Below are 24,796 nucleotides of genomic sequence, written 5' to 3'. Positions count from 1 at the left end.
GGGACAGTGTCCACCCCTTGGCTGACACAGGGGAGGCTACTGCTGGGAGTAGGAAGGGAGTGAGGGGCTGGGCAGAACTCAGGAGCCTCCGGGCCTGGAGCTCAGGAAGGCTGAAGGGGGCCTCCAACTTTATTTGTATTTATTTTTTGAGATGGAGAGCCAGCAGTGCTGGGGGAGAGGAGCAGAAGGAGAGAATCCTTGAGGCTCCGCACCCAGCGTGAGCCCCTTGGACTGCTGTGGGACCTGCGATGAGCCCCCTCTCCTGGGTTTCTGCTCCGCCCCTCAGTTGTTGGGGGGCTCCTCTCTGCAGCAGAGAAGCCTCAGCTGCCCGGCTCTTCCTCTCAGAACATAGTAGGAGGATCCGGGTCCACAATCTGGGAGGGAGAGGAAGGCCTGCGGTCTGAACCACAAGCTTCAACTAGCTTTTCCAGTCTTGCGTGTGAAGTCCCTGACTCAGTGACTTCCGACTCAGCCCGCTGGGTCTCCCGGGCCCCTCGTGCAGGTGCAGAGTTGGTGGCCTGGCCCCGGGCCCCACAGCCGTGCAGCAACAGCCAGCTTCCTGCTCTGAGTGGGACAGGGCCATTTCCCTGTGGTCGGATTACGGCCCAGAAGGGAAGCAAGGGCTCCCCCTCCCAGTCTCATCCGAGCACTGGACTCCATCAGGTCCGTGGCCACATTTGGCATTTGTGACCAAATGTTTAACAGGACCTGCTCGTGAGAGAACAGAATTATGCAGACATTGTAAGAGCCAACCGGGCCGACAAGGGAGCGGCTGGCGGGGCGGGCCGGGGCTCCACTGCGTGGAAGGAGAGGGAGGAAGACGGCGGGCGCTCCCGGCCCTCGGCCCTCGGCTCACAATTCGTCCTCAAGACCTTGGGGGAGAACCGGGAAGTGGGGACCCGACTGTCCGTGAGCTGGGATCTCCGTCACAGGTCGGGACACGATAATGGCATTGGGTTTCGTAGCAGAATGTCCTTCTTAGGAGCTACATGCCGATGAGACTGGGATTCTGGGGACTGTGCCGCATTTTCGAATGTTTCAGAGAAAAGCATGCCTGAGTGACGTGTGGAGGTGTACGCGTGTGTGTCCCCAGTGTGTACATGTGTGGACAGAGAGCAAGTGTGCCTGTGCGACAAGGAAACAGGACGCAATGTGAATCCAGGCAAATCTAGGCTAGGGGGTGATGAGGATCCATGAGCTATTCTTTTGCCTTGTTTGCGATCTTTCCAGATTAAAAGTTGAGAAGAAAGAGGTCACCGAGAAGCACACGGTGTCTGCCTTTCTCAGCCGGAGTCTGAGCTGGGGTCCTGTTGCCAAGCGCCGCAATGAATCATCGCTAACCCGTGCTCTGTGGGGACGACAGGTGCAGCTCTGACTTGCACAGAGCCTCAAGCGAGAAAGCGTGTGAACACCTCTCCTCCTGGGCTGCCTGCACCGGAGGGAAGCCCCTGCCTCGGCCTCCACCTCCATGCCAGGATGCTCATTTTGAGAATCAGACCACGAAGGTCCGGCCACACCGCGTGGGGCGGCTGGCTGTCACTACAGACCACAGCACACCTGCACTCCTTGTCAAGGGTTTATTTCATCTGCTAACATTCATTCTTGACCTAGACAAAAACAATTAGATGATTATGACTTGCTTTTCCATCACCAACTCGTTTGTCTTGTATGAATAACCAAAAGATTTTCTTCTCAACACTTTTTTTTTTTATAAGAAGCTATAAATAAATAAAGCTTTAAACGCCCCTGGGTTCAAGTTAAACGCTTCCAGTTCCCCAAAAAAGGTCACAGACTCATTGCTCGGACAGTTCTGCTGTCCCTGGTTCCTCCTCCAGGAGGGGACATTGCAGGTCTGTGTAGGGAGTGGGCTGTGGGCCCACCGTGTTGCCTCTGTCCTCTCAGCCCCAGATAGAGCCCCCAGGCAGGGCGTCCCTTCAGTGGAGCCCCAGCAGGTGGCAACGTCGGAGAAGATGCTCCAGGCGTGGGGAACCTTCACCTCAACACAGGCAGCCTGAGCGGAAGTGGACTGGAGGCTTGAGGGGCCTAGGTGTACTGGCACCTGGCGCTATCTCTGGGCACCTGGACCTAGGTCCTGGCCCCAGATCGGACTGCTTTCCAGATGCAGCAAAGAAACCAAGGAGAGACCCGTGTTTCCGTGTGAGCTGGGACAACGGATCATAAGTTAAAACATTCTAATATGTACAAAACAGATCCTACACTCAAGCCTGCACACACACAGGAAGCCCACCTCGAGGAGGGCCAGGTGCCCAGGGACTCAGGCAGAACCGGGCTGAGCTCTGCATGAGTGCCTGGAAGGGACACCCTCCTGGTGGAGGCTGCAGCAAGCCCCAGCAACTTACGTGCTTGTGCAAGACAGAGTTCTCACGAACATGTCCCACCCTCCTCCCTGCAGCAGGCCTATTTCAAAAGACGGGTGTCAGAACACATCCCCCCAGGGGGACCCCTTGAAAGAACCACTAGGTCACCTGGATGCTTGCCTGCTCAGCACAACGCATCCTCTGTGGGGGGTGGTCTGGGGCTGGGCAGGCGCAGTGCCCATCCCCGCCTGCTCACCACTGCCCTTGGACTACAAGATGCAGTGGCTGGGGTCGGAAGCAGGAAGTACACACCATCCCTGTGGCAGGCAGGCAAAGACGAAAGCCTACCTCCTCCTGGGTAGCCACCTCACTAGACACTTTAGGATTTCCTGTGCTATGGAAGGTTCCTGGCTTCCCCAACCTGTAGGGGAACAGCTGCGATGGCTGAAGAGAACCTGGGGCAGGGAGGAGGGTGCCTGGTAGAAACTGCCCATGAGGCTGCGGCTGTCACCTTCACTGCCCAGGTGCCTGCAGGCACACGTGGGTCCTCTCTAGGAGACAGGCCAAGGCCACTCAGCCACCTTGGGTGTGAGGCTCATATTTTGCTCCCTACACCCCAGGTCTTGGGCCTCCTGTGGGGAGAGCACCCCCAGAGACAGTGGCCTGGCCCATGGAGCACAAGAGGAGTCAGGCATGGGGGTAGTATCTGTAACAGAATGGAACATGGCTTCTCCAATCTGCAGGGCTGCCAGGAACGGGGCCTGACTGGCTGTGGCCAGGGGGTGGGCAAAAGGAAATGCAGGGAAAACCTGGGGTGAGAAGGGCTGTGTATCTGGGGAGTAGGGAGCCACTGAGAGCCATTTCTTCCAACTCTAGTTGAGAATCTGAAAGGCTGAGTCCCCTTTTCCAGCCCTACAGAATCACCGTGGCCCCAACATACGGTTCATGGGCAGCAGGTGGTCTGCCGTTTTCTAGCCAATGGAGGCTTGATTGTACTTTTGCATGTGGGGTTGTGGGAACGGTGGGGTATGACCCCTGAATAAATGTCGAAGTGATGAGCCTGGGGCCAGTGCTGGTCTAACAAATCTGAGAGGGTCAGAAAGGTAAATCGGGCAGAGGAAACTCTCTTCCTGTCTAAGCTGGTCTGGCTAGGTGGTCACCCCAAAGGCTAGCTGGCAGGGGGAGGGGTGTTTAGACATAGGTGGCCACATCCCTGGTCACAGCCTTTGTACTCCTGGGATGCACGCTGTCCACAGAGGTGCATGTGGGCCCATCTCCCTGCAGCCCTCCTCAGCCTGAGGGCTATGGGACATGGGGGGAGGGATCCCACAAGGTGTGCTTTGATCTCCTGACCCAAAGCATGAAGCCAGACTGCGTGTTTTGACCCTGGGCCAGAGAGAGGATGAGCTTCCCAAGAGCAGGACTAGAATCTTCTCAGCTTTAGGTGAGGTGGGCCCTGGCCGTTGAAGATGGGTAAGCTAGAGCTCCATGCCTGAGGACATCTCAAGGGGCTGCCTGTGCGCCCAGGGAAGGGGCTTCACTCAGGCCCAGGAGCATCGGGGCCACCAGAGGCCCAGGGACCACCCAGGTGGCCTGAGCCTGGGAAGGTGCCTGGAGCTGGTGTCGGGCTGCTGCCGGCCAGCGGTGGGGAGAGAGCAGATAGGTGTGCACAGTGGGTGTAGGACGTGCTCCTGGCAGGGCGAGTCTGGTCTCCACTCTGCTTTTTCTTGTCTTCAGACCTTGGGCCATGGCGAGGAAGGAGGCCATGGAGGCAGGGACACCACCTGCCCCTGTTCCCCTCAGGCCTGCCCAGGGTGTCCCTTAAGCACACTCTCCTGTGGCCTGGGGGGTTGCACCGATTGATTCCTCAGTCCCCAGTCTGCGGGGAACCATGAGAACTGGCCCCGCCGGCCACCGTGCCTCACTTCCTCAGCCTCGAGCAGCACGCATCTCCCCTCCGGCGAGTGCACCTGGGCCCCTCTTCCCACCAGAGCTCCGGTGGGTCCATCTGATGCCCCCCACCCCCGAGGTACCTCCCTCCCTGCCGGCCACCACTACCACTTCTCGATGATGTGGCTCATGTAGTCCTCGGTGGGCACACGGCCCGGCTCGTCGGCGTCCTCTCGTGGCAGGGCCTCCTTGGCGCGGTGCAGCAGGCGCTCCTCCCGGCTCTTGAGGCGCTGCTCCCGGCGCTCCAGCTGTCGCTTGTACTGGTAGCGCTGCTGGAAGAGGTCCTTGGCGTAGTCGTAAAGCTGCATGTCCAGGTCATTGAGCTCCTCGATGCGCCGGATAGTGTCCTCGTCCACCTCCACACCGCCCGCCCGTGTGCTGTTGTACTGCATGAAAGGCCGGATGAACTTGAGGTTGAACGTCCGCTCGAACAGGTACTGCGTCTTGCGCTGGAACTCCGTGAGGCCAAAGAAGGCCATGCCCCGCAGGTTCTTCTTGGCGCTCTCCAGCAGCAGCTGCGCCCGCTTGCCCTCGGGGATGAAGGACAGGTTGTAGCAGCCCACCAGGCTCAGGTCGGCCAGCATGCGCACCTGGCGGTTGTTGGCCAGGTTGTAGGGGCAGTCCATGAACTCCTGCAGTGTGCAGCCCGACCAGTCTGTGCCCTCATAGCAGGGAGGCAGCTCCTCGGGTGTGGGCGTGCGCCCGTCACACATGTGCAGCGATGTCTTCCACGTGGCACCCCGCTGCACATGCCGCCACTCGCTCAGGTAGCGGGACACAGGGTCTCGAAGCAGGGTGATGTAGTAGAACTTCCTGTAATGAGATGGGGACAGTGGTAAGGTAAGAGGCCGGAAATCTGGGGATCATTATGGGGCGGGAGCCCCAAATTGGATGGCTTTGGGTATACTCTGGGGGACCACAGGTACCTCTAATACCAACCACTAGGGTAGTTCTCCAAACAGCCACTTCTGAATGAGAAACCCAGGACATCACCCAGGGATGTGAAAGGGCCCTTGGCCACCACTGTGTCTGCCACATGTGACCACCATGGTGTCCAGATGTGCCTGACTTCAGTGCCTCCTGAAGCCTGGTCTAGGGTCTTCTCCAGGGGCTTCCCCTGAACCCCATGGCTGCTTTCCAGTCTGCTCCCTCCTCAGGAGGGACAACTCGTCTCTGCCCTGTGGTGGGGTGGAGAGGGTGCCCCTGAGCCTATGCCACCTGGAACCAGTGGGCTAGAGTCACAGGGCCACTCGGCAGAAGTCACTTACAGCCCCAGGCTGCATGTCCAAGCCTGGTCAGGGCCTCCTGCAGGCCCAGTTCACCCCCGCACCAGTGTAGACCACCCAACCCAGGACGCCCAGGAGACCCATAATTCATAATTTGTTTCCCAGGAACTGCTTCCACCTCAGGAAGGCAGGGATCCCTCAAAATGCCACTTTGTGCTGGAAGCGAGGAGCATCCATACCACAGGAGAAATGACTCCCTGTGTGACAGACAGGCCTGGTGTGTGGGGTCAACCCCAGAGAGGTTATTCTGGGAAGCCTCTCCTCCAGGGCTGGCTGAACAGCTGCCTGTGCCTGGTGGGATGAGTCCCAGGCTGAGGAGAACCTGGGCAGGTGGCAGGAGCCTAATGGGACCCATACACCACCGCAGGTTACCCCAGGCTGAAGGAGGAGCATGTACTCCGCTGGGGGTCCTGGGATCTCTCAAGCAGAGCCCAAGGGCAAGGGGCAGCCAGCCAAAGGCTCCGTTGTGTGTAGGGGGGCAGCAGAGGGAAAGACTGGTCCTTCTGTGCAGATAACTGAGGAAGAAACAGGGCAGCAGGTGGCCCCCTGACATCCCCTGTGGCTCCTATTGGCTCGTACTATGCCCTGGGGGTGGGGGCAGTTGGGCAAGGCAGATGGTGGAGGGCACCTGGGCAGTGGGGGTCAGGGACCCGTTTCACAGCAGGGAGTAGAGAGCAGGGCAGGCATCCCAGCTGCCAACTCCTCTGTGCCGCCTGGGTTCTGCTCCAATCTCCCCCTCAGGTCCTCGTTCGCTCTGGAAGTGCCCTTCCCAGGTACTGTGCCCCAGCCAAGCACGGACCACTGGTCTCTGGCCTCTGCAGGTAGCTCATTCAAGCTCCTGCGGTGGGGGTAGCCCTGTATCCCACATCCAACCCCCAGCTCCTGCAAAACACACTTTGGTGGCTCCTACTGCCCTTGGAAGATGCACAAGGGGCCACCTGCACCCCCTCAGGCCCTGTGACCAGTGGACCTCCTTAAACCGCCTCACTGTCTCCGGGGGAGAAACTTCAGGGCCTTGGCACAAGCTGTGTTCTCTTCCCTCTGCTTCATGAGCTGACGCAGCTCATCCTCCAGACCTCAGGCAGTGCCGCCCCCCAGGGAAGCCTTGTGCTGCAGACACGGTGCCTCCTTCGGCCTCTGCACAGCGCTAGCTCAGTGACCATAGCCTCCCACAGGGGAGGGGGCAGGCAGGAAGGAAGCTGGCTCCCGTGTGTGTGCTCAGCAGGGCCAGCGTGACTCCCCAGGGAGGTCACCTCCTGTGGCACCTGCAGCCCCCAGTGGAGGAAACCAAGCCTGAGGAGTTAGGCAGTTGCCTGGAGGCTCCCAGTGGCTTTAGCACGGGGTGGGGCGGCTGGCCTCTCCTCAAGGGCTCTCCTCTGCAGTGAGAAAGCCACTAATTGTGGCCAGGACGAGAAAGCTCAGTTCATTCAAGGGTCAACCTCCTAGGAATGAAATAGAAAACCATGACCAACCACTTGACCATGTCAAGTGCTTCTGAAGAGGCCAAGACAGGTAGACCCAAAGCAGTAAGCACAAGGACACACCCAGAAACATGCATATGAACAAGTGCAGGCCTCTGTGCAAGTGTCCGCAGCCCCGCCCCACTGGGCCCTGCCTGTGCCCACAGGTCCTACAGGGAGGCTGAGGCTCACCTGGATCCCCTCCACTGCTGTGGGCCCCTCGTCATCCACAAGGACATGGGGCAGCCTAGGAGTTCCTCCCATTCAGAAAAGCCATCTGAAGTATCAACTGACAAGCTGGTCTACTTGGTGCCAGCCAAGGCCAGCTGGAGTTGAACATGGCCTCAGGGTAAGCTCTGAGGGCAAGAACCCACTGTGCACGAAGGGCGCGGGGACCCTCCCCAGGTGTACCCCCTGGTCTTCAGGCTGTCGTCCTGCATCAGCACTGGCCCCGTCCCACTATGGGCGTAGGTCTGGCAGAGACTGCGGCTCCCAGACCCTCCCGCGGGTCCCTGTAACAGGAACAGGGCCATCATCCCTCCCACTGCTGGCACCTAGAGGTCCTGGGGAGGCCGGGTGGATGGGAGTCCCTCCTAACGCACTAATGTAGGCCAGAGAGGTGACGGTTCCCTGTGACCTACAGCTGCCATCTGGACAGCCGGGACTGATGGGAGTCCTGCCAATGGAGGCAGGCCCACCTGCTTTTCAAGTCCCTCTGCTCACAGCCCAAGAGGGTACGTGACTGGCCCAGAGTCCCACAGCAAGTCTTGAGGCAGGAGGAATTCAAGCTTCTTCCTCAAAGTCCACAGTACAGCTGCTCTCTGCCTGGTTAGGCAGCTAGGAGGACTATGGCCGAGATGCCGGGGGTTTGAGGGCCTTAAGCCCAGGGTTGCTGGTGTATCTGGCAGGTTCCAGAAGACACAGGGGAGTCTTCTGGTCCTTGGAGCTTCCTCTTTGTGCTCTCTGGTGAAGGCTGAGCTGAGTCCTCCTGAGCCCCCGGGGCTCACGCTGACCCCGCAGCACCCTATGCATCACATGGGTGTTAAGCAGAGTGACTTCTCTCCTCACTGCATCCCTGGATGCTGGCCCAGTTGCACAGGAGCAGGGGCTTACCCCTGCCAGGGTGACTGGGAAGGACATCAGGATGGAATATGTGGCACCTTCTCTGTGCAGGACACGGCCATGCCCTGGGCAATGTCCTTCTCTCCCCCATCCTGTCCCTCAAACACGGCCTATGGGGAGAAGGGCTCAGGCAGACTGTGGAACCTGCTCAAGGGGCTAGCAGCCCCAGGCCACTACCCAACTCGTGTGGACAATGTGGGAGCCCTGGTAGGCACACACACCCGTAGTCTGTCGGCCTGACATCAGACTCATGAGCATGATACCCACCTTCACCTTGCCCACCCTGGCCCTCACTGTCACTGCTGCCATGATACAGCAGGCCTGTACCCTGGCCACGCTCTGCCCAGGAGCCCTGCTCCCATCTCCCTCACTCCGCCCTCTCTGCCCATTATCCACACCGCCAGACACTGACTGTTTATGTTCTGGTTTACTGTCTGATGAAAGAGGGGATGAGGGCATTGTCCAGAGGCAAGGTGTGGTGTGGAGCAGAAGAATCCCCCACATGACGGACCACCCCCTGTATCAGGCAGCTTCCTGCCCAACATGTGACTTAATATACATCCTGTGAGTGTCAAGGGGTTCATGATGCAGGGATATGAGGACCTGGGCAGGGGCCAAAACAGTCTGTACCCTCAGTGGTATCCCCAGCACCAGCCCTCCAGTGCCAATACAGCTGCCACCAGGCTAATCTAGTCCCTGCCCCAGCCCCACCGCATGGAAAACTAGAGGGTCTCTGTCCCAGAGCAAAGTTCTTCCTGCACTGACATCTGGGGTCCCTCATAAAACAGGGGGTTTCTGCCCATCACTCTTCAGCAGGATCTGTTCTTTCAGGTGATCCAAGTGCCAACCAACAAGGTTTCCAGAAAGAGGGGAGTGGGGAAGCAGAGGGGAAGAGATGAAGAAATAATGAGAATTGGAGTATATAATCCATTTAGTCTGAAAAGGCTCCCCACTTGCCCAGCAACTGAATGTGGGGACCAGACCCAGGACTAAAGAAATGACCCATGCAGCACCTGGACAGAACAGAATATATAAAGAGGGCTGGTTGTCAGAACGGGACTCAATTTCTCTGTAGCAATACCATATGCTAAAAGTCAAAGGAACACGGCTTCAAAATGCTGAGGGAAAGTGACCAGCGACATACATGTCAGACCCCACAAAACTATCAAGCAGATGTGAGGGGAGACTAGAGGCATTTTAGGTACGCGAAGACTCAGGACACTTACTTTCCATATATCCTGTTTTAGAAAGGTATCGGACTAGGTATCTTATCTAGTAAACAATGACAACAAAAAATTTAGCATGGGAGACAGGAGCTCCGACCCAGGAGACAGACTGCTGGTCCTCCCAGAAGCAGAGGAACAGGGGTTCCAGGAAGACAGGGGCATGGACAGACTACCTGATGCAACAGAGCACTTGTGGAAAAATGAATGGTAGGTGCATAGGAGATCTTTGGAATCACTTGAAAAAATTACATCTATGATGACAGAAAACAAGTAAAAAAAAAGGGGGGGGGCTATCATTAATTCCAGGAAAAACAAGAAGTGTTATAAAAAGACAAAATAAAGCATTCTACTAGGCTCAGGAAGTAAACAATGCTTTTAGAGGTAGCATAATGTAAACAAGGACTACGGATTTAATAAAAACTTGAGCTTTTTACTCTACTTGGAGGATGGGTGGGGTATGGAGAAGGCTGTTACGAGGGCTTAAGAACATTTAATCTTCATCTACCAAAACAGAAAGCAAACAGATAATGTTTAAATCAATAAATAGCACTATAAATTATTTAGAAATATGGAAGTAAGTACATGAAGAATACTGAAAAGAGCTGCAAGTGATAATTTGGAGAGGATGGAAAGGAAAAGCAGATCCGTTGGTTTTTACTATAAGTCTCCTGGAACTCCCTGTCTTGAAGCCTGTATATAGACTATTTTAATGAAAACATTTAGTTTCATTTTTATAAAAATATAACAATGAGGAAATTGGTCAAAAAAGCATATGGAAAGATGCTCCCCTTCATTAGTCATTGAGGAAATAGCACACTGAGCCACAATGTGATACCCACTAGACAGGCAGAACAGAAGTGAGGCCATGCCAACTTCCATCAACGGCTTATGGGACAGGAGTTGGGGACAGTTGTTAGGGAATGTCTTCACTGGGAAGCTGAAGGCACACACATACCCTTGACCCCAGGGCTACCCTGTCCACGTACGCTGGAGGATGCAGGCATTGTTGGTGACAGCCCCAACGTCTGCCTCGGTGGCATGTGTACATAAACAGTGGTTTACTCTTCCAGTAGAATACTGCTCAGCAATAAAAACGAACAAACTATAGTTATAACTTGGGTCAATTTGGTGACTAAAATGTTGCAGAGAAAAAGCAAATTAAGAAAATTTAATGGAGTATGATGCTACTGTTTATAGTTTCCAAATATAAATACAAAGAAAGTACTATTCAATGATACACACACAGATGTTGAAATTATTTTTTAAAAAACAGGTGATGGGATGCCTGGTTGGCTCAGTGGTTGAGCACCTGCCTTCAGCCCAGGGCCTGATCCTGGAGTCCTGGGATCAAGTTCCACGTCAGGCTCCCTGCATGGAGCCTGCTTCTCCCTCTGCCTGTGTCTCTGCTTCCCTCTGTGTGACTCTCATGAATAAATAAAATCTTAAAAAAAAAAAAGATGATGAGGTGATACACACAAAAATTCAAGGCAGAAACTGGCTTTGGCCCTCCATGGGGTGGGAGTGATGCTGGGATATGGCATAAGCTCATGGAGGCTTCTGTGGCAACCATCACGTCCTCCTTCTTGAGGCAGGCAATGGGGATGTAGGGGTTTACTTTCGTTTTACCTCCTACGTACATTATGCAAATTCTTTTACTTTTACAAAACACTTCGTAATAAATAATAGTTCCAAAAAGTTTTGTGCCAACAAAACCTAGCAGGCCCTGCAGGTGAACTAGCATTCCTGTCCAATCAGGAACCTCGGTTCCCCAAAGTGCACCAGTCCCCTCTACCTTTGCTCCCATGCTCCCTTGGTCTGCAACAACCCCCCACTTCCAACCTTTCTACTTGCTAACATCACTGCGGTCAGTAGGGCGAGGTCTGTGGAGGACCCCTCGGGATGTCACCTTCGGGGATGGTGAGTGGGGCCAGTTTTCCAGGCCAGTAGGGGCTGCCTTTGGCTTGTAAGCTAACCATGCATTAGTGAACTGGCTGCTCTGTGGCCTCTCTGGAAGGAACCACAACTTCTCCCAAGCTGGAGCAACCGTGTGGTGGTTGGCTTCCCACCCAGGAGACCTTGGGGTACAAGCAAGGTCAGCTCCACTCTTGGGGCTCCCCTTCGATGCTGCCAATCCCAATGCAGGGACTCTAGTAACTTGGTTGGCAAGTTATGCTCTTTTGGAGCAGCAAGCTTCTGGCACCTTCTCTGAGCATAGCCCTAAACCATGTCCTGGCCTATGTGGGTGACCATGGTATCTTGACCTATGGGAGAGATCTCTGTGGAGCACAACTGCCTGCTATGCTGGGGGACAGGCCCAGAAAGTTGCCCAGAGCATGTCCCAGCCCAGACTGTCCTGCCTATGGCTAGGGAGAGGGCTGACAGCACTGTCACCCCCAAACAGGGTACACTGGAACCGGAAGGGTGATGGGGAGGCCCTGCCCATACCTTTCTCTCTGAAGCCTTCCATATGGAGTGCTCCCCACCACTTATCCGTACATGGGGAAGGAGACAAACTGGCAATGCCCCCAGAACCCTCATAACAGTGACAGCAGCCACAGTTAGCAAGGCTCAAAGCATGCTAGGCACAGCCCAGGGGGCAGGCATTTCTGCCCTTTCTCGCAGAGGATGAGTCCCAGGCTTAGAGGCAGGGTGTGGCTCTCAGCTATTCAGTGTCCAAGTGCTCTGGGAAGGGTGGGATGGGACCCACAAGGACAGTGGGGGTTAACAGTCAGGGGGAGGCCTGAGGGCACTACTCCCAAACGGGGCAGGCTTCTCGGAGGTGATAGGGGCACAGCCCATGATGACCCGAGAGGGGGCAGTGGAGGCTCCAGGTGCAGGTAGGCCCAGACCAAGAGGGGTTTTGTTCATTTTATAGGAAAACAAGCTCAGATGGGTAATGAATGGCACAGAGGGCAATATTCACATGGATTTCAAAGATAAAACATGGGACTTCAAAGAAATTGTGCTGTGAAGTCACTGTGGTTCACCTGGGCTGCAGTAACTCCTGCCGGCTCACGGGATTTGTCGCCTGTGGCATGCATTCTTACATTTGATCATGCTGGGTTTAATGCCTTCTGTGAGCTTAGCAGCGCCGACATTCTCGTACGCACTGCTTTAGCATGCCACGGAAGACCTTGCTCCAGGCAGTGGCCAGCTCTAAAGTTTTAATTCTAAGTTTTTGTGGGACAACTCACCCCTGGTCTGGGAGCCCTGCTTTGTTGACAATGAATTCTGAAAGGTGCAGTAAATTGGGTGCCTTCCTGGAGGAGGGGGTGGGGGGCAAGTGGGTGATAGCCAAGATGTGGCTCCTGCTCTGCTCGGTGCTCAGATCAGCGAAACGGCACCTTCTCACTGTCCTCAAGAGCCTTCTCCCTCCTGCCACCTGCCTGCAGGCAAGTCAGCCCACAACTGTGACTCTGTAGAGCTCAAACTGTTTTTATGTGAACACTGCTGCCTTAAGTGACCATCCCTTCCTGAAGGTCATACCAGTGGCCAGAAGAGGCTTCATTTTCCTCACTGTGCCCCGGGGAGCGTGGGTTTGATCTGAACCCCATGCCTGAGCCCACCCACCCCTGACCCCATCCCCAGCAGCCCAGGGCTCTGACCAGAAACCAGGCTTTACACCTGGCTCAGGCCACAGGCAGCCCCATGCTGGGTGAACACATGAGGTCCCGTGGCTGGCTGAGGGGCCATCCGGGCATCAGCTTCCAGGAGCCCACCCTATGCCAGGAAGGGCTGGGATGTGGCGAGGCCACCACAGAATGCTGGCTGCATGTTAGCCCACTTGGGAGACCCGGCAGCGAGCGATGGGCAAACACCTGCAGCGGACTGGGCTGCAGCAGAGACTCTGCATAGGGACATGCAGCAGGTCAGCAGCCAGCAGGGAGGCGGACGACTGAGTGGCTGCCTCAGGATGCTGAGATTACGGATTCTTAACATTTTATTATAAGCATTTTCAAACTTACAGCAACGGTGAAAGTCTAGGGAACACCCATATGCCCAAATGGGTTACTTTGACATTTTTACACATTTCTGTTTTGTCTATGATGCCTGTGCACTGTCTAAATAACTGAAATAGAGGAACAGGGATTTTTTTTCTTTTCTTTTTCTTTTTTTTTTTAGGAACAGGGATTATAAAAACATCTCTGGTGTCTGGTATGGGGTGCTGGGGTACCCAGCAAAGGGACAGCTTTACGCTGCTCATCCTCCGTGACAAAATGCCAGCTGGCTGGCATCTCTGGATGGCAAACTGCAGCTCACCTCTGCCCTGGGCTGCAGGCTCCCACGGCAGGAATTTTGTGAACAAGGGTCCAACTCACCAGTCTCTGAACTGACACCCTGAAATAAAGGCAGATTTTTCTAACCAGTGCCAATGGAGTTGGAACTCCTTCACTGTGGGTGAGGACACTGTCATTACAGCCAGAATTACAAAGTCTTTAATAAAAAACACATACTGCTGTATTACTTTTGGATACTCAGTCACTGGAAGAAAATTAATGCCACAGGTCACAAGAGGCCCTGGAGGACCAGCTACTTCCTCCCCTCTAATTTGTCCTGAGGAGGGTCCCCAGAGAGGCCACAGAAACTGTGAGGGATACCCATGCCTCCTTCCACCCCAACGATGTACTTTAGCCTCCCAGGGCCAGGAATCTTCCCTCATGAGGACAGAGGCCACATCGTGAGGCCAGGATCTGGATGGTTATCGCTTTAAAACCATATCCTAAAAAGTACTGGGAATTCAGAGGGAGGACTCAGGAGAACTTGCCTGGGTGGGTGGGAGCTGACCACAGTACTCCAGCCCTTGCTCAGGGGCTAGCAGGGGCTGGTGTGCTGGGGGCCCTGTCTACTCACTCTTGCTCTGATGCCAGGGCCTGTGGGGCACTGCAGGGCAGGGCAGCTAGCTCCCTCACTGAGGCCTACGTCCATGTTACAGGAAGGAAGTGACAACCTTCAGGGGTGGTCAGAGCTGGGAGCCATGGCCTGACCTGCTCTGGTTAGCTCGCTGAGCTGAGCCCCATCAGGATGCTTGCTGCTGACGCTAGGCCAGGTGCTGGTGGCCCCAGGACCTACGGCCAGACAGCACACAGCAGCCCAGTCCTCTTGTTCTCGCTGGCCTGCTGACCTCATAAAGGGCAGCTCTGGGGAATGCAGTTCATGTAGTAAAATGACCCAGCACGGAATCCAGATGGGAGATTCACCACCTTAAAAAAATACAAGTCTGATTTTAGCTCTGATTCCCTAAGACTGCCCTCCGTGGGGCTGGCTGCCTCCTCCTCCCTGTGACAGGAAGAGGCCTGAAGGTGCAGCTCCCCAGGGGGAGCACTTGGCTGGCTGTGAGCTGGGTCATCTCTCCTCTCTGAACCAGAATCCTCATGTGCATCATTAACAGGGCCTGGCTGGTGAGCAGTGCAGGCCGAGGGGAGAGAGAGCAGAGTGGGGGGTGGGGAGGGAGAAGTCCTCTCAGTGCTGGCACGGGGAGGGGGAAGATGGATAGGAGATGGGCCAGCTCCTAGGCAGTACAAGAGCAAACTGATGGAGTGAATAGATTCTGCACTGGTTCCAGCCAGGACTTCCCTCCCTGCAGCATACCAGGGCTGCAAGAGCAGCACCCCCCCCCCCCCCCCCCCCCCCCCGGCACCTGTAGGAAAAACCTAAATCATCAAGTGCTGAGCTGGCAGTGGTAGGCTGGGGAACCCCCTCTCCAGAGGCATTGTAGAAAATGCCTGCATAAGGCTGTCCCTTCTTAGTAATGTGCCCATAGAGCCGCTGGGGTCAGGGGCTGCGTGAGTGTAGGCCTGGACTGGCCAGCCTCGTGACTGGGCTCCCTGCCTCCCCAACTTCCAGCAAAGTGAGGAGGCCTCCTTGGCTCACCCAGTGAGCTACATTCCTCTAGTGAGAAGGGAGTCAGGCTACAGGGAACAGCACTCCCATGGGCCCTCAAGTGACTCCTCAGGCTTAGGAAACAGCATGGAAGTCCCCAAGGAGGAAGCAGCCCAGGAAATGTTTTATAGGCAGGTGTGGCTGTGTGACTCAGTCTGGCCACCAGGAAGTGCCTAGAGACACTTTCTTCCCCCATTCTCCTGCTGGCTGGAATGTAGATGTAAGCGCAGAGCACCAGCAGTTATCTTGGATCAAGAGGCTTGAAGTCCTACTCTCTGGGGCTGGTAGGACTGAGAGACAGAATCTGTGTTCTCCATGCACCTCGGGGCTGCACCACCATCCTGGGCTGCCTATACTGGGCTCCCTTTCAAAGGGAGGGGAATAAATGGCTACCCTCTTTTGGTCTCTAAACCTAATCTACCCATTCAGAGCCAATGCATAAGGACCTGTGCATGATGGGAGGGTAAGCTCCTGGGATGGGGCCTGAGGTGTCAGGGTCTCAGGAATGAAGTAATTAATTTGGTGAACCTCAGTGCTTTACTCCAGTCATCCTGGACACTCGCAGGCATCCTGTGGATGGAAGCATTCCTACTTTATAGAGGAGAAGACTCGGTCCAGAGACGTTAAACAGCAAAGCCAGCAGGAAAGCTAGCAGTGGTGTCTGATGAGAGCTGCTTTCCCCAGAGCCCCAGCCCCCAGAAGGCATGGAAATGTTGCCTGGCAAGGCTGGACCCCAACCACCTGCTGACCACTCACCAAACCACAGCCAGGAGCAGTGGTATTTTTTAAAGTAAACTCTGAACACAATTTCTAACCTATTTCCTTTAAAGTAAAGTGAGCTTGTTAAGAGTCAGAGTGATCGGGGATCCCTGGGTGGCTCAGCAGTTTAGCACCTGCCTTTGGCCCAGGGCGCGATCCTGGAGTCTCGGGATCGAGTCGCGCGTCAGGCTCCCAGCATGGAGCCTGCTTCTCCCTCTGCCTGTGTCTCTGCCTCTCTCTCTCTCTCTCATAAATAAATAAATAAATCTTAAAAAAAAAAAAAAAAAAAAAGGAGTCAGAGTGATCTTTGTAAAGGAAAATACATACCCAGACCAGCAGCTAGGATACACCAACATGGGGCGGGAACACCACACAGCCACAGTGACGGTCCTCCTGACATAGCTTCCTTGGGGCACTGGTCACAGGGAGGAGGCACAGCAGAAGCCCTGGACCTTGGTCCAGCCCAGCCAGTACCTTGCTGTGGGATCCTGAGCGGCCTTCTGGATGGGCGCTCTAGCTCTTCCTAAGGGCAGATGGCCACTGCCACTGCCATAGGCATAGAGCCAGGCTTGCACACTTAATAGTATTCCTGTCCCCTGCTGGGAAGCCATGGGTGGACACCCGTCCCTTTGGGCTACAGGATGCATGGGTGGCAGGCTTGACTGACACAGGGCAGAGGCAAGGAGTGGTGGGAGTGAGAGCAGGGCTGCCCTGAGTCTCCACCCCTTCCCCACTGCTGTCACACCGTCTAGCCCCCAGAAGCCCCCACCCAAAGGAGGAAGAGGGCCTGGCTAGAGATGGGAGTGTACCCAGGGCACATGAGCCACGCGGGCTCACAGCTCCAGACAGGCCTCTCTGACGCTGCCCTCACCAACTTTCAGGGACTCTGGGCTCCATGGTCTTGAGGACAGGCAAGGTGTATAGGGGGGTGATGGTGTGGCTCCCCACACAGTGCCCCCCTACCCCCGTACCTCAGGGGCTGGTTTGCACACGTTAGCCTGGTGCTGGGCCCTTACTGTTAGGAGGAATTGTTAGAATGAATGGGAATATGAGCAAGAGTTCTTGTGTTACCCAGCAGGCCAGGGTTGGGGACGGGAATGTCTGACTAAGGACCATGGAACCCGAGGGGGGTCCTTCCAGGAAGCCCTGGCAGCAGAAGGAACCTCCCCGGGCATCCTCTTGACTGTAGATTCATGCACTGGCTCCTTTTCTGGTACGGGCTGCCTGCTGCAGCTCAGGGCAAGGCCCTGTTCCCCATAGGGAATGGTACTGGGAGCTGAGAACCCCAACCCCTCCCTTGTGGGAGCAGAGACATGCTGGGAGACTTCCTGGTCAGGGGACCCCCAGGGAGCCTTCCAGGTCAGGGGGCTGGGAATGTAAAGGTGAGACTGGGGTGAGGTGGAGCTCTCTGCACCCTGTCAATCTGATCTGAAGCACCCTCACGGAGGGTTCCCTCCAGGATCAGACTCTGCCAATTTTCTCCCCTACCAGGAGGCCTGGGTAGAGCGATGATCCTTCTGAGCCTGACCTGCCACCTCCTGGACCTCCCAGGCTCCTGCAACGACCCAGTGGAAGGCTGTCTATAATAGAGCCTTACAGCCAGGATGATGAGGAACTTCTAGCCCCGGGCAGGTGGCTGCAAGGAGATGTGAGCCTGGTGACCTCACGACTCTGCCTCAGGGCTCAGCACCCCGTCCTGGGCTCCATGGCACCCTCAGTCTGGCTCATTCTTCTCTCCTTCAAAGGAGCACCTACTGTATACAGGAGTGCACAGTTCTGCCCTCCTGCAGCACCTAGAAGGCCTAGAAATGTGGCCAGTGCCAGGAGCAGAAGGGGTGTGTGTCTAATTCCGAGTCGGGGTCTGAGCTGCCATCTGAAGGACAGGGAGGAGCAGCATTCCCGATAAATCCCCAGAGGAGGAAGGGGAGGTGGGATAGGGGAGAGCAGAGCACGGATGCAGAGGGGAGCTTGTGAATTCAATAAGGAAAGGACATTGTTATTAAGCAGTGTGAAACATACGATTTCTGTCTGTTTAAATTCCAAGTTGTTGAGAAGATGTGACAAAAACCAAGTCGATTAGTTTAGGCTTAGGAAATGCCTCAATAGCTCCCTCCTCCCTGACAACATCTGTGGCAGAGAAAACACTTCCTCCATTTACAAAGGAGGCTAGCAAAGTGTTAGGAAAACAGAGCGGATGGACAGCCTCAGCCCCCGGGCTCTGTGGCACAGAGTGTGAGGTGCTGGCCAGGCAGGTGCCAAGCCCCTGCTGGACCCCAGCGCAGCACATCCCAGGAACCTGGGGCCCTCCCCTTCTTCCTTGGGGCAGCTGACCAGGGAGTAGGGCTCCACGTCTGGGGAAGCCCAAGCTTTTTCTCCAAGGCCCCTAACCTTTATGATCCCACCAGACCCTCACAAGGTCCCTGGGAGACGGGTGGGGCAGTGGGTGACTTAACCGTCAGGCCAACATGCTCTACAGGGGTCTGCAGTGGCTGCCCCCTCATGCCTCAGCTGGCACAGACTGGGGGAAGGTCCTAAGCCTCAGCTGGGGTGCCAGGAGGGGCCCTCTCAGCTCCAGCCTGTGTGCTAATCACTCTTCATTCTTGACCAGGTCACCAGGGGTGACCCCCACCCTTCCCTGTAAGAGCACCTGAGGGGACACATCTAGGACCTAGTGCTGGGGGGCTCCACCCACTCCACTGGGTAAGACTACTTTCCCTGGACACGTCTGCACTACTCAGGTATGTGCAGGAAGATGCGCCACTGTGTATAGCACAGGTGCATGAGACCCCAGCCAGCCTTTCGCTGGGGAGCCATCCTCATGACAGCACCAACACGGAGGCTCCCAAGGGTTTGACAGTGAGGGCTGGGATACCAGGTCCACAGGCACCCCTCCTGGCATGGAACTGTCCTGGAAGCCCTGCCCAAGGTAAGGGCTCATCTTCCCACTGAGGTTAGGCCTGAGGCTGCTCTCCTCCAACCCAAGCACGGGCCTTTCTGGAGACGTCTTCTCCAATGAGCAAAGGATTGGCTGATGGCATGGTGGGAGACTGCCTGCTGTCCTCAGGCCAACTGTGGCCGGGTCAGCCCCAGCCCGGGACTCTTGCCCCAACAGCACAAGCGGGGCTCTGTTCCAGGTGTGAGGACCTCCTTATGTCTCCTCTTGCCTTCTGACTCTACCAAGCTCCCTCCTGCTACTCCCTTGCATTGCTCCAGCTAAGTGGGTACTGATCAGCAGGTGGACTCAGCTAGGCCTCCAGACCCCACCGGGCTGCCCGTTCGTACATCATGCCTGCCTGCTCGGCACTTTCTGGCTTCTGACACCAGGAGGTAATACTTCTGCCTAAACACACACACACTCACACCTTGGGGTAAAGGGAAAGCGACTGTGCCCTACTCCTTCCCTGGGCGGGGCCGTGTGCTTGCTGACTCAGCCCAAGACCCGCCTCCAGAGCCATGGCCTTTGCCTGTCATCAGCTTGAATCCCCACAAAGGACTCTTGCTTGCTTTCAGTTTCCAGACCTTTGTTGAGGCTCCTTCCTCAGATCCTCACAGCCTGTACCTGCAGACCTGCTATGACCCCCTGACCCAAGGAGGAAGAGGACAGGGCCCACGAATGAGGCAGTAGGCAAGGTCGGTGTATAGCATATATGCCAGGTTGATCTGCTCCTACCATTCGCGAGGCAAGGGCGGCTTCTGACTCTCCAGAAGCCAAGATGTATCTTATAGCTAAGAGCGAGCGTGGAAGGCCCATGCAGCATGGTACAGCTCACGGAACTGTCCCTGCCAGGCTACCAACAGCCTGGTCTTAACTCGAGCTCACGGGTTGATACACGGCATGATACCTGAGCCCAGCAACTCCATGGCAACCGGGACACACGGCCCTTCTGGGGACTCTAAAGTGACATGGGAGCACCAGTATGTGCATAAGGAGCAAAAGCACATCGGAGCTCATGTCACAACAGGATGCCATTCTGGAAAACACATAACCTGGGTACAGTTGAAAGATGGGACAGGAACGTAAGAGGGGCCAGGTGCAAAGGGGGATTACCCCAGAGCCTGGTGCCTTGGGCAGCTTTTTCTTCTGCTTCTAATTTTTCTCATATATTTCCAGTTTTATGTAACTAGGCATGCATTACACAACAAACAACACACAAAGATTAAAAGCCTTTTATGCACCTGATATCATCTGATTTTTCTCAGTGACTCCCCAGCAACTCCTAGGATGGCTCCAAAGCCATGAGACCATCAGCTGTCTGCTTTTCTGGGGGTTGGGAGAGCCAGAGCTGGCCTGAGGACCACTGGGACTCTCTTAGGGCTCAACCTACCAACCTCAGAGCTGGTGTCTGGTCCCACAGAGGCTCTGGACAGCAGGGGGCTGATTCTCCCTCTTCCAGGGGCACACATCACCTGCACAAGCACACAGTGTGCCAGGAGCGACGGCTTTGTGTGGTCTCTGAATGGAAACTATTTTTCCCAGGCAGAGAAGTTCAGAGCCTGAACGGCATGCTCTAGAGCCATCTGATGCCCAAATGAACTACAGTGTCCCACATTCTCCCACCCTGTGGTCCCTGCTGAGCCCGCTCTGCTCTCCCAGGGACAGGGGCCAGCTCCGGCTGACAGGCTGGGGGAGCTGCCACCTCAGCAGCGACCCTGAATCCTGGGCCTTGGGGATACCAAGTTGTCCAGAACAAGGATCCCTCCATCAAGTGCTCCTGTGGGGTGGGAAAAGAGAGACTGATGCTTGGTGTGAGGAGTGGGGCCTCACACGCGCTCATTGGCTTTGTTCCTGCAACCTCTAGGGTAGGTGCCACTATTAGGCCCCCTCTGTAGATGGGCAAACTCAGGCTCAGGAGAGCTTCCTCTGCCAAAGTCTCCTACCTCCTGGGGCATCCACACCACTGGGCAGCCCCGGATGCAGCATCCCTGAGAGGAGCCGAGCAAGGCGCCTAGGGACACCAAGTGCAGGGTCTTTCAGCTTGCCAAGGGCTCTGCCACTTAGTAGCTGTGTGGCCTGGGTAGGTAGTGTATTCTAGGGCTGCGGACCCAGCCATGAGGGAAAGAGAGAAAGCCTCTAGAAAATGAACAGCCAGAATGGACTCACCTGCTCTCACCAACCGTGGATGGAGGCACCAGGTGAACATGCAAAAGAGAGAGAGAAAAGCCATTAATCAAATATAAAAGAATATGCCCTATCACCTTAACAACAACAAAATCAAAACAGTAGTTAAAAATCCTATGAGTAGTCGAGGATTGAGAAATATCTGCAGCTTACTTTTAAATCATTCTGCCAAAAAGAAGAAAAAAAGGGGACAAGTACATATAAGTACATCTCTGTGTGTACCCGTAGGTACACACACACACAGATACACACCAGTATGTAGAGCAGTAGAGCTTGCAAGCACGCTGTCCAAACATCAGAACAGGAACAACCAAGTGTGTCTGGTTGTAAGGTCTAAGGCTTTATTACTCTGTAGGTTTGTTTTTCAAAATAAAAAGGTATGCTGGGGAGGGGAACTCCTCCCAGGAGAACACCAGGTAAGATTTTTATTTTTTTTTTTAATTTTAAAAAGATTTTTATATATTCATATGAGAGAGAGAGAGAAGTAGAGACACAGGCAGAGGGAGAAGCAGGCTCCATGCAGGGAGCCTGATGCGACACTTGATCCCAGGACTCCAGATTCATGCCCTGAGCTGAAGGCAGACGCTCAACCGCTGAGCCACCCAGGTGTCCCTCTACTACATTTTTAAATAACAGATTATCTATCTTTATGCAAATGATTCTAGACAACAGGAAAGTAGGGCAACCCCCCCACCCCAAAACCCATTCTAAGAGGCCATTACCCCAGCACCAAAATGAGACAAACATGTGAGAAGACAGGAAAATTAGAGCCCTTTTCATTTACAGTGCAGATATAAAAAGCCTACACAAAATCTTAACAGATCCTATCCAGCAAAACCCATGGAGAATACCATACTAGGACCAAGTTAGATTACCCCAGGGATTCATGGACGGGTTCATGTGAAAAAATTCATAAATGAGATTTATCATCCCAACAGATCATGGATCTCAACAAATGTGTAAGAAACATTTGCTAAAATTAAACACCTATTCCTGATAAGACTCTCAGGAGAAAGTAGCAATAGAAGAGAATTCTCCTAACCTGATAAAGTAGACAAGGTAAAGGTTTTACTTTGTCTTCAAAGACAAAGGTTTTTGAAGCAACCCAGTCCTCAGGGAAGTCCGATGCATTCCCTCTAAGATGGGAACGGGGTGAAAATGCCCACGCCCCACTCTGTACTTGGGGGAGGTGATCTCACCTCACACAATAAAATGACAAGATGGAAGCCGTGTGTCTACCTCATCTTTGCTAAGCACCTATGTGCAGGCATTGGGCTGGGGGCTTTACCCTCAGAATCCCCGCTGCTGGAGGGACCGACTTCCCCCATCCAGTGCCCTTGTCCTGAGTCCCAGAGTACCTGACAGTGAAAGGTCTGGCTTGTTCTCAGAGGTCTGAAGGTTCTGGAGGTTTGGGGCACCAGCAAGAGGCAGCAGCTCACCTGCTGGCACACTGCCTGCTCCCAGGCTCCTGGGGCCAGGTGAGCTCAGCAGATGTATCAGCCAGAGCGCCTGCTTCTGAGTGAGATTGGTGGGCTGGTCTTGGCCCCCAGGGGGAACTCCTGGCTGCATAACTTGGGGTCTCCAGAGGCTGGAGCCTTGCCTGGAGCAAAGCAGATCAGCGGGGTCCCAGGTAGGCAGGACATGGGCCCAAGCCCTCTCCAAGACTCAGTTTCCCTGTATCTGGTCCCTTCTGTCTGTGGGAGTGTGGGTGTACTCAGGTAACAGGTGGCAAGCAGGCCTCAGGACAGACCTGGAGGAAAACCATTCTTGAAAGGACATGTGTTAACAGGCCTACCCCAGGGCCTGAGCACAAATGGCCCCAGGTCCTGCTCACACTTTTCTCTCATTTAGCCAGGGGCCCACAGGCTCATCTCTTTGACAATGGTCCTCCCCTTCTCTGTCCACTCCTCCGGAGTGTGCAGGGTGAACCCCTCTCAGAGGGATGTCCCTCCTCCATCCAGAGGGAGGATCTGGCCCGGGAGAAGCTGCTGTAGTCCTGGCAGAGGAGCCAGAGCTCATCTGGGGAGGGAGAAGCCTGGTGGGGGCAGAGACTGGGAGGTGGAGCAGGGGCAGAGCCACCAAGGCCCAGGCCCTCCCACTAGCACAGGAACCACCTGGGGGTGGGAGGGAAGGCAGGGGACAGCGGACCTGGGAGGGACTCTTCCCAGAGGCCCTGCCCGTCTCTTCTTTTTTTTAATTTGAGACAGTGCGAGAGCGAGAGAGGGCGAAAGTGCACATGTGTGCCAGAGCAAGCACTGGAAGGGGTAGGGAGAAAGGGAGAGAATAACCAGCAGACTCCCTGCTGAGTGTGAAGCACATGACCCTGAGGTCATGACCTAAGTCAAAATCAAGAGTCACTTAACCTACTGAGCCACGTAGGTGCACCACCTGCCCATCCTTCCATGGAGTCTGAGCCCAGTAGGGCACGGGCTAGGACAGCAGACCATGGGGCAGGGACACACACCATGTGCAGACAAGGAGAGAGCAGGCCTCAGCCCAAAGAAGCCTGGACACAGAAACAAGCCAGGGCTTGAGTCTTGACCTGGAGCAGAGAGTGTGTTCTGTGTCCAGGAGCTCAGAGACCTTGCCTCTCATGAGAAGCAGGCAAAAAGTGCCCATCAGCAGGGCTTCCCAGGGGTATGGTGTAGGGGATGACAGGGGATGACGCTGGAGGGTTCAGGGTGGGGGAGACACCTGTGGGCAGGGTGTGGAGGGTGATGGGATGACGCTGGAGGGTTCAGGGTGGGGGAGACACCTGCAGGAGAGGGCAGTGGCAGCACAGTGGGGCCAGAGTTCTCCTGGCTGTGGGCACTGAGCCTGGGCCATCTCACAGGGGATGGGGCCAGCACGTTGGGGGAGACATGAAAGCAAAAGGAGCAGCATCAGAAGAAGATTCAGGGCCCTCCAAAGGCTGAAGGCCAGGACACGTAGGTGTGAGGAGGGCCAGTGACTCACTGGGCATGTGGCAGGGCGGGCTCAGGGGGCAGGTGGGGTACTGTCAGCTGATGGGCTCCAGCTGGAAAAGACGGCTCGACTCATACAGGAGGACGCCTTCGTTGCGGGACATTCTGAAATAGGCAGCCTCCTTAGTGGGGCTGCGGCCGGGCTTTTGCTGGTTCACACAAATGCCCTGGTCACCGGTGCTCCTCCCTTCTGGTGAGGACAGGCCCCCAGCACCCCTACAGGATGCCCACCCTGCCTCCCCATTGCTGGTAGCAGACAGAACTATGGGGACCTCCCTGCCTGGCTCAGAGACAGGGCGTAGGCCAGCATGTGGGAGCTGGGGAAGGAGGACCGTAGCCTGGGGCTAGTGAGCAGGACCCAGCAGGGCCCTGATCACGGAAAGTCACACACCTCAGGGTGTGACACATCCACAGCCAAGAACAAGGGGCTGCAGCACAGTCACCATGCACTGGAGGGCCCCATTATCTCCCCCGCCCCTGGCCACACACTCTACCACAGTTCCCACCTGGACATGTCTGTCTCCCCAAGCTTCAGAGGGACAAAGCCCACGGCTGAGGCCTGTCTGCAGAGTTCCTTGTGGGCCCGGCTGGCCAGGAACTCAGGGTAGGTCCAGGGAGGGCCACCCCTACTGCCGCTGACGCCGGTGCAGCTGAATGTGGGCCCTTTCAGCACTTCAAGGAGCACTAGGGGTTAACTCTAGGAGTTATCTAAA

The 24,796-nt window shown here is 55.4% G+C and overlaps 1 protein-coding gene across 1 annotated transcript in view; it reads right to left on the bottom strand.

The window, feature by feature from the left end:
* Positions 1-1,563: 1,563 nt before the first annotated feature.
* HS6ST1 (heparan sulfate 6-O-sulfotransferase 1) overlaps positions 1,564-24,796 on the bottom strand; it is a 41,666-nt gene continuing 18,433 nt past the window's right edge. Inside the window, exon 2 of the mRNA XM_072788687.1 lies at positions 1,564-5,081. Within this exon, the coding sequence (XP_072644788.1) occupies positions 4,373-5,081 (709 nt within the window). The 3' untranslated portion in view covers positions 1,564-4,372. The remainder of the gene's footprint in view (positions 5,082-24,796) is intronic.

This window comes from Canis lupus, chromosome 20 (genome assembly GCF_048164855.1).
Source record: "Canis lupus baileyi chromosome 20, mCanLup2.hap1, whole genome shotgun sequence".
Taxonomy (NCBI): Eukaryota; Metazoa; Chordata; class Mammalia; order Carnivora; family Canidae; genus Canis; species Canis lupus.
This window is presented reverse-complemented; position numbering and strand designations above follow the sequence as displayed.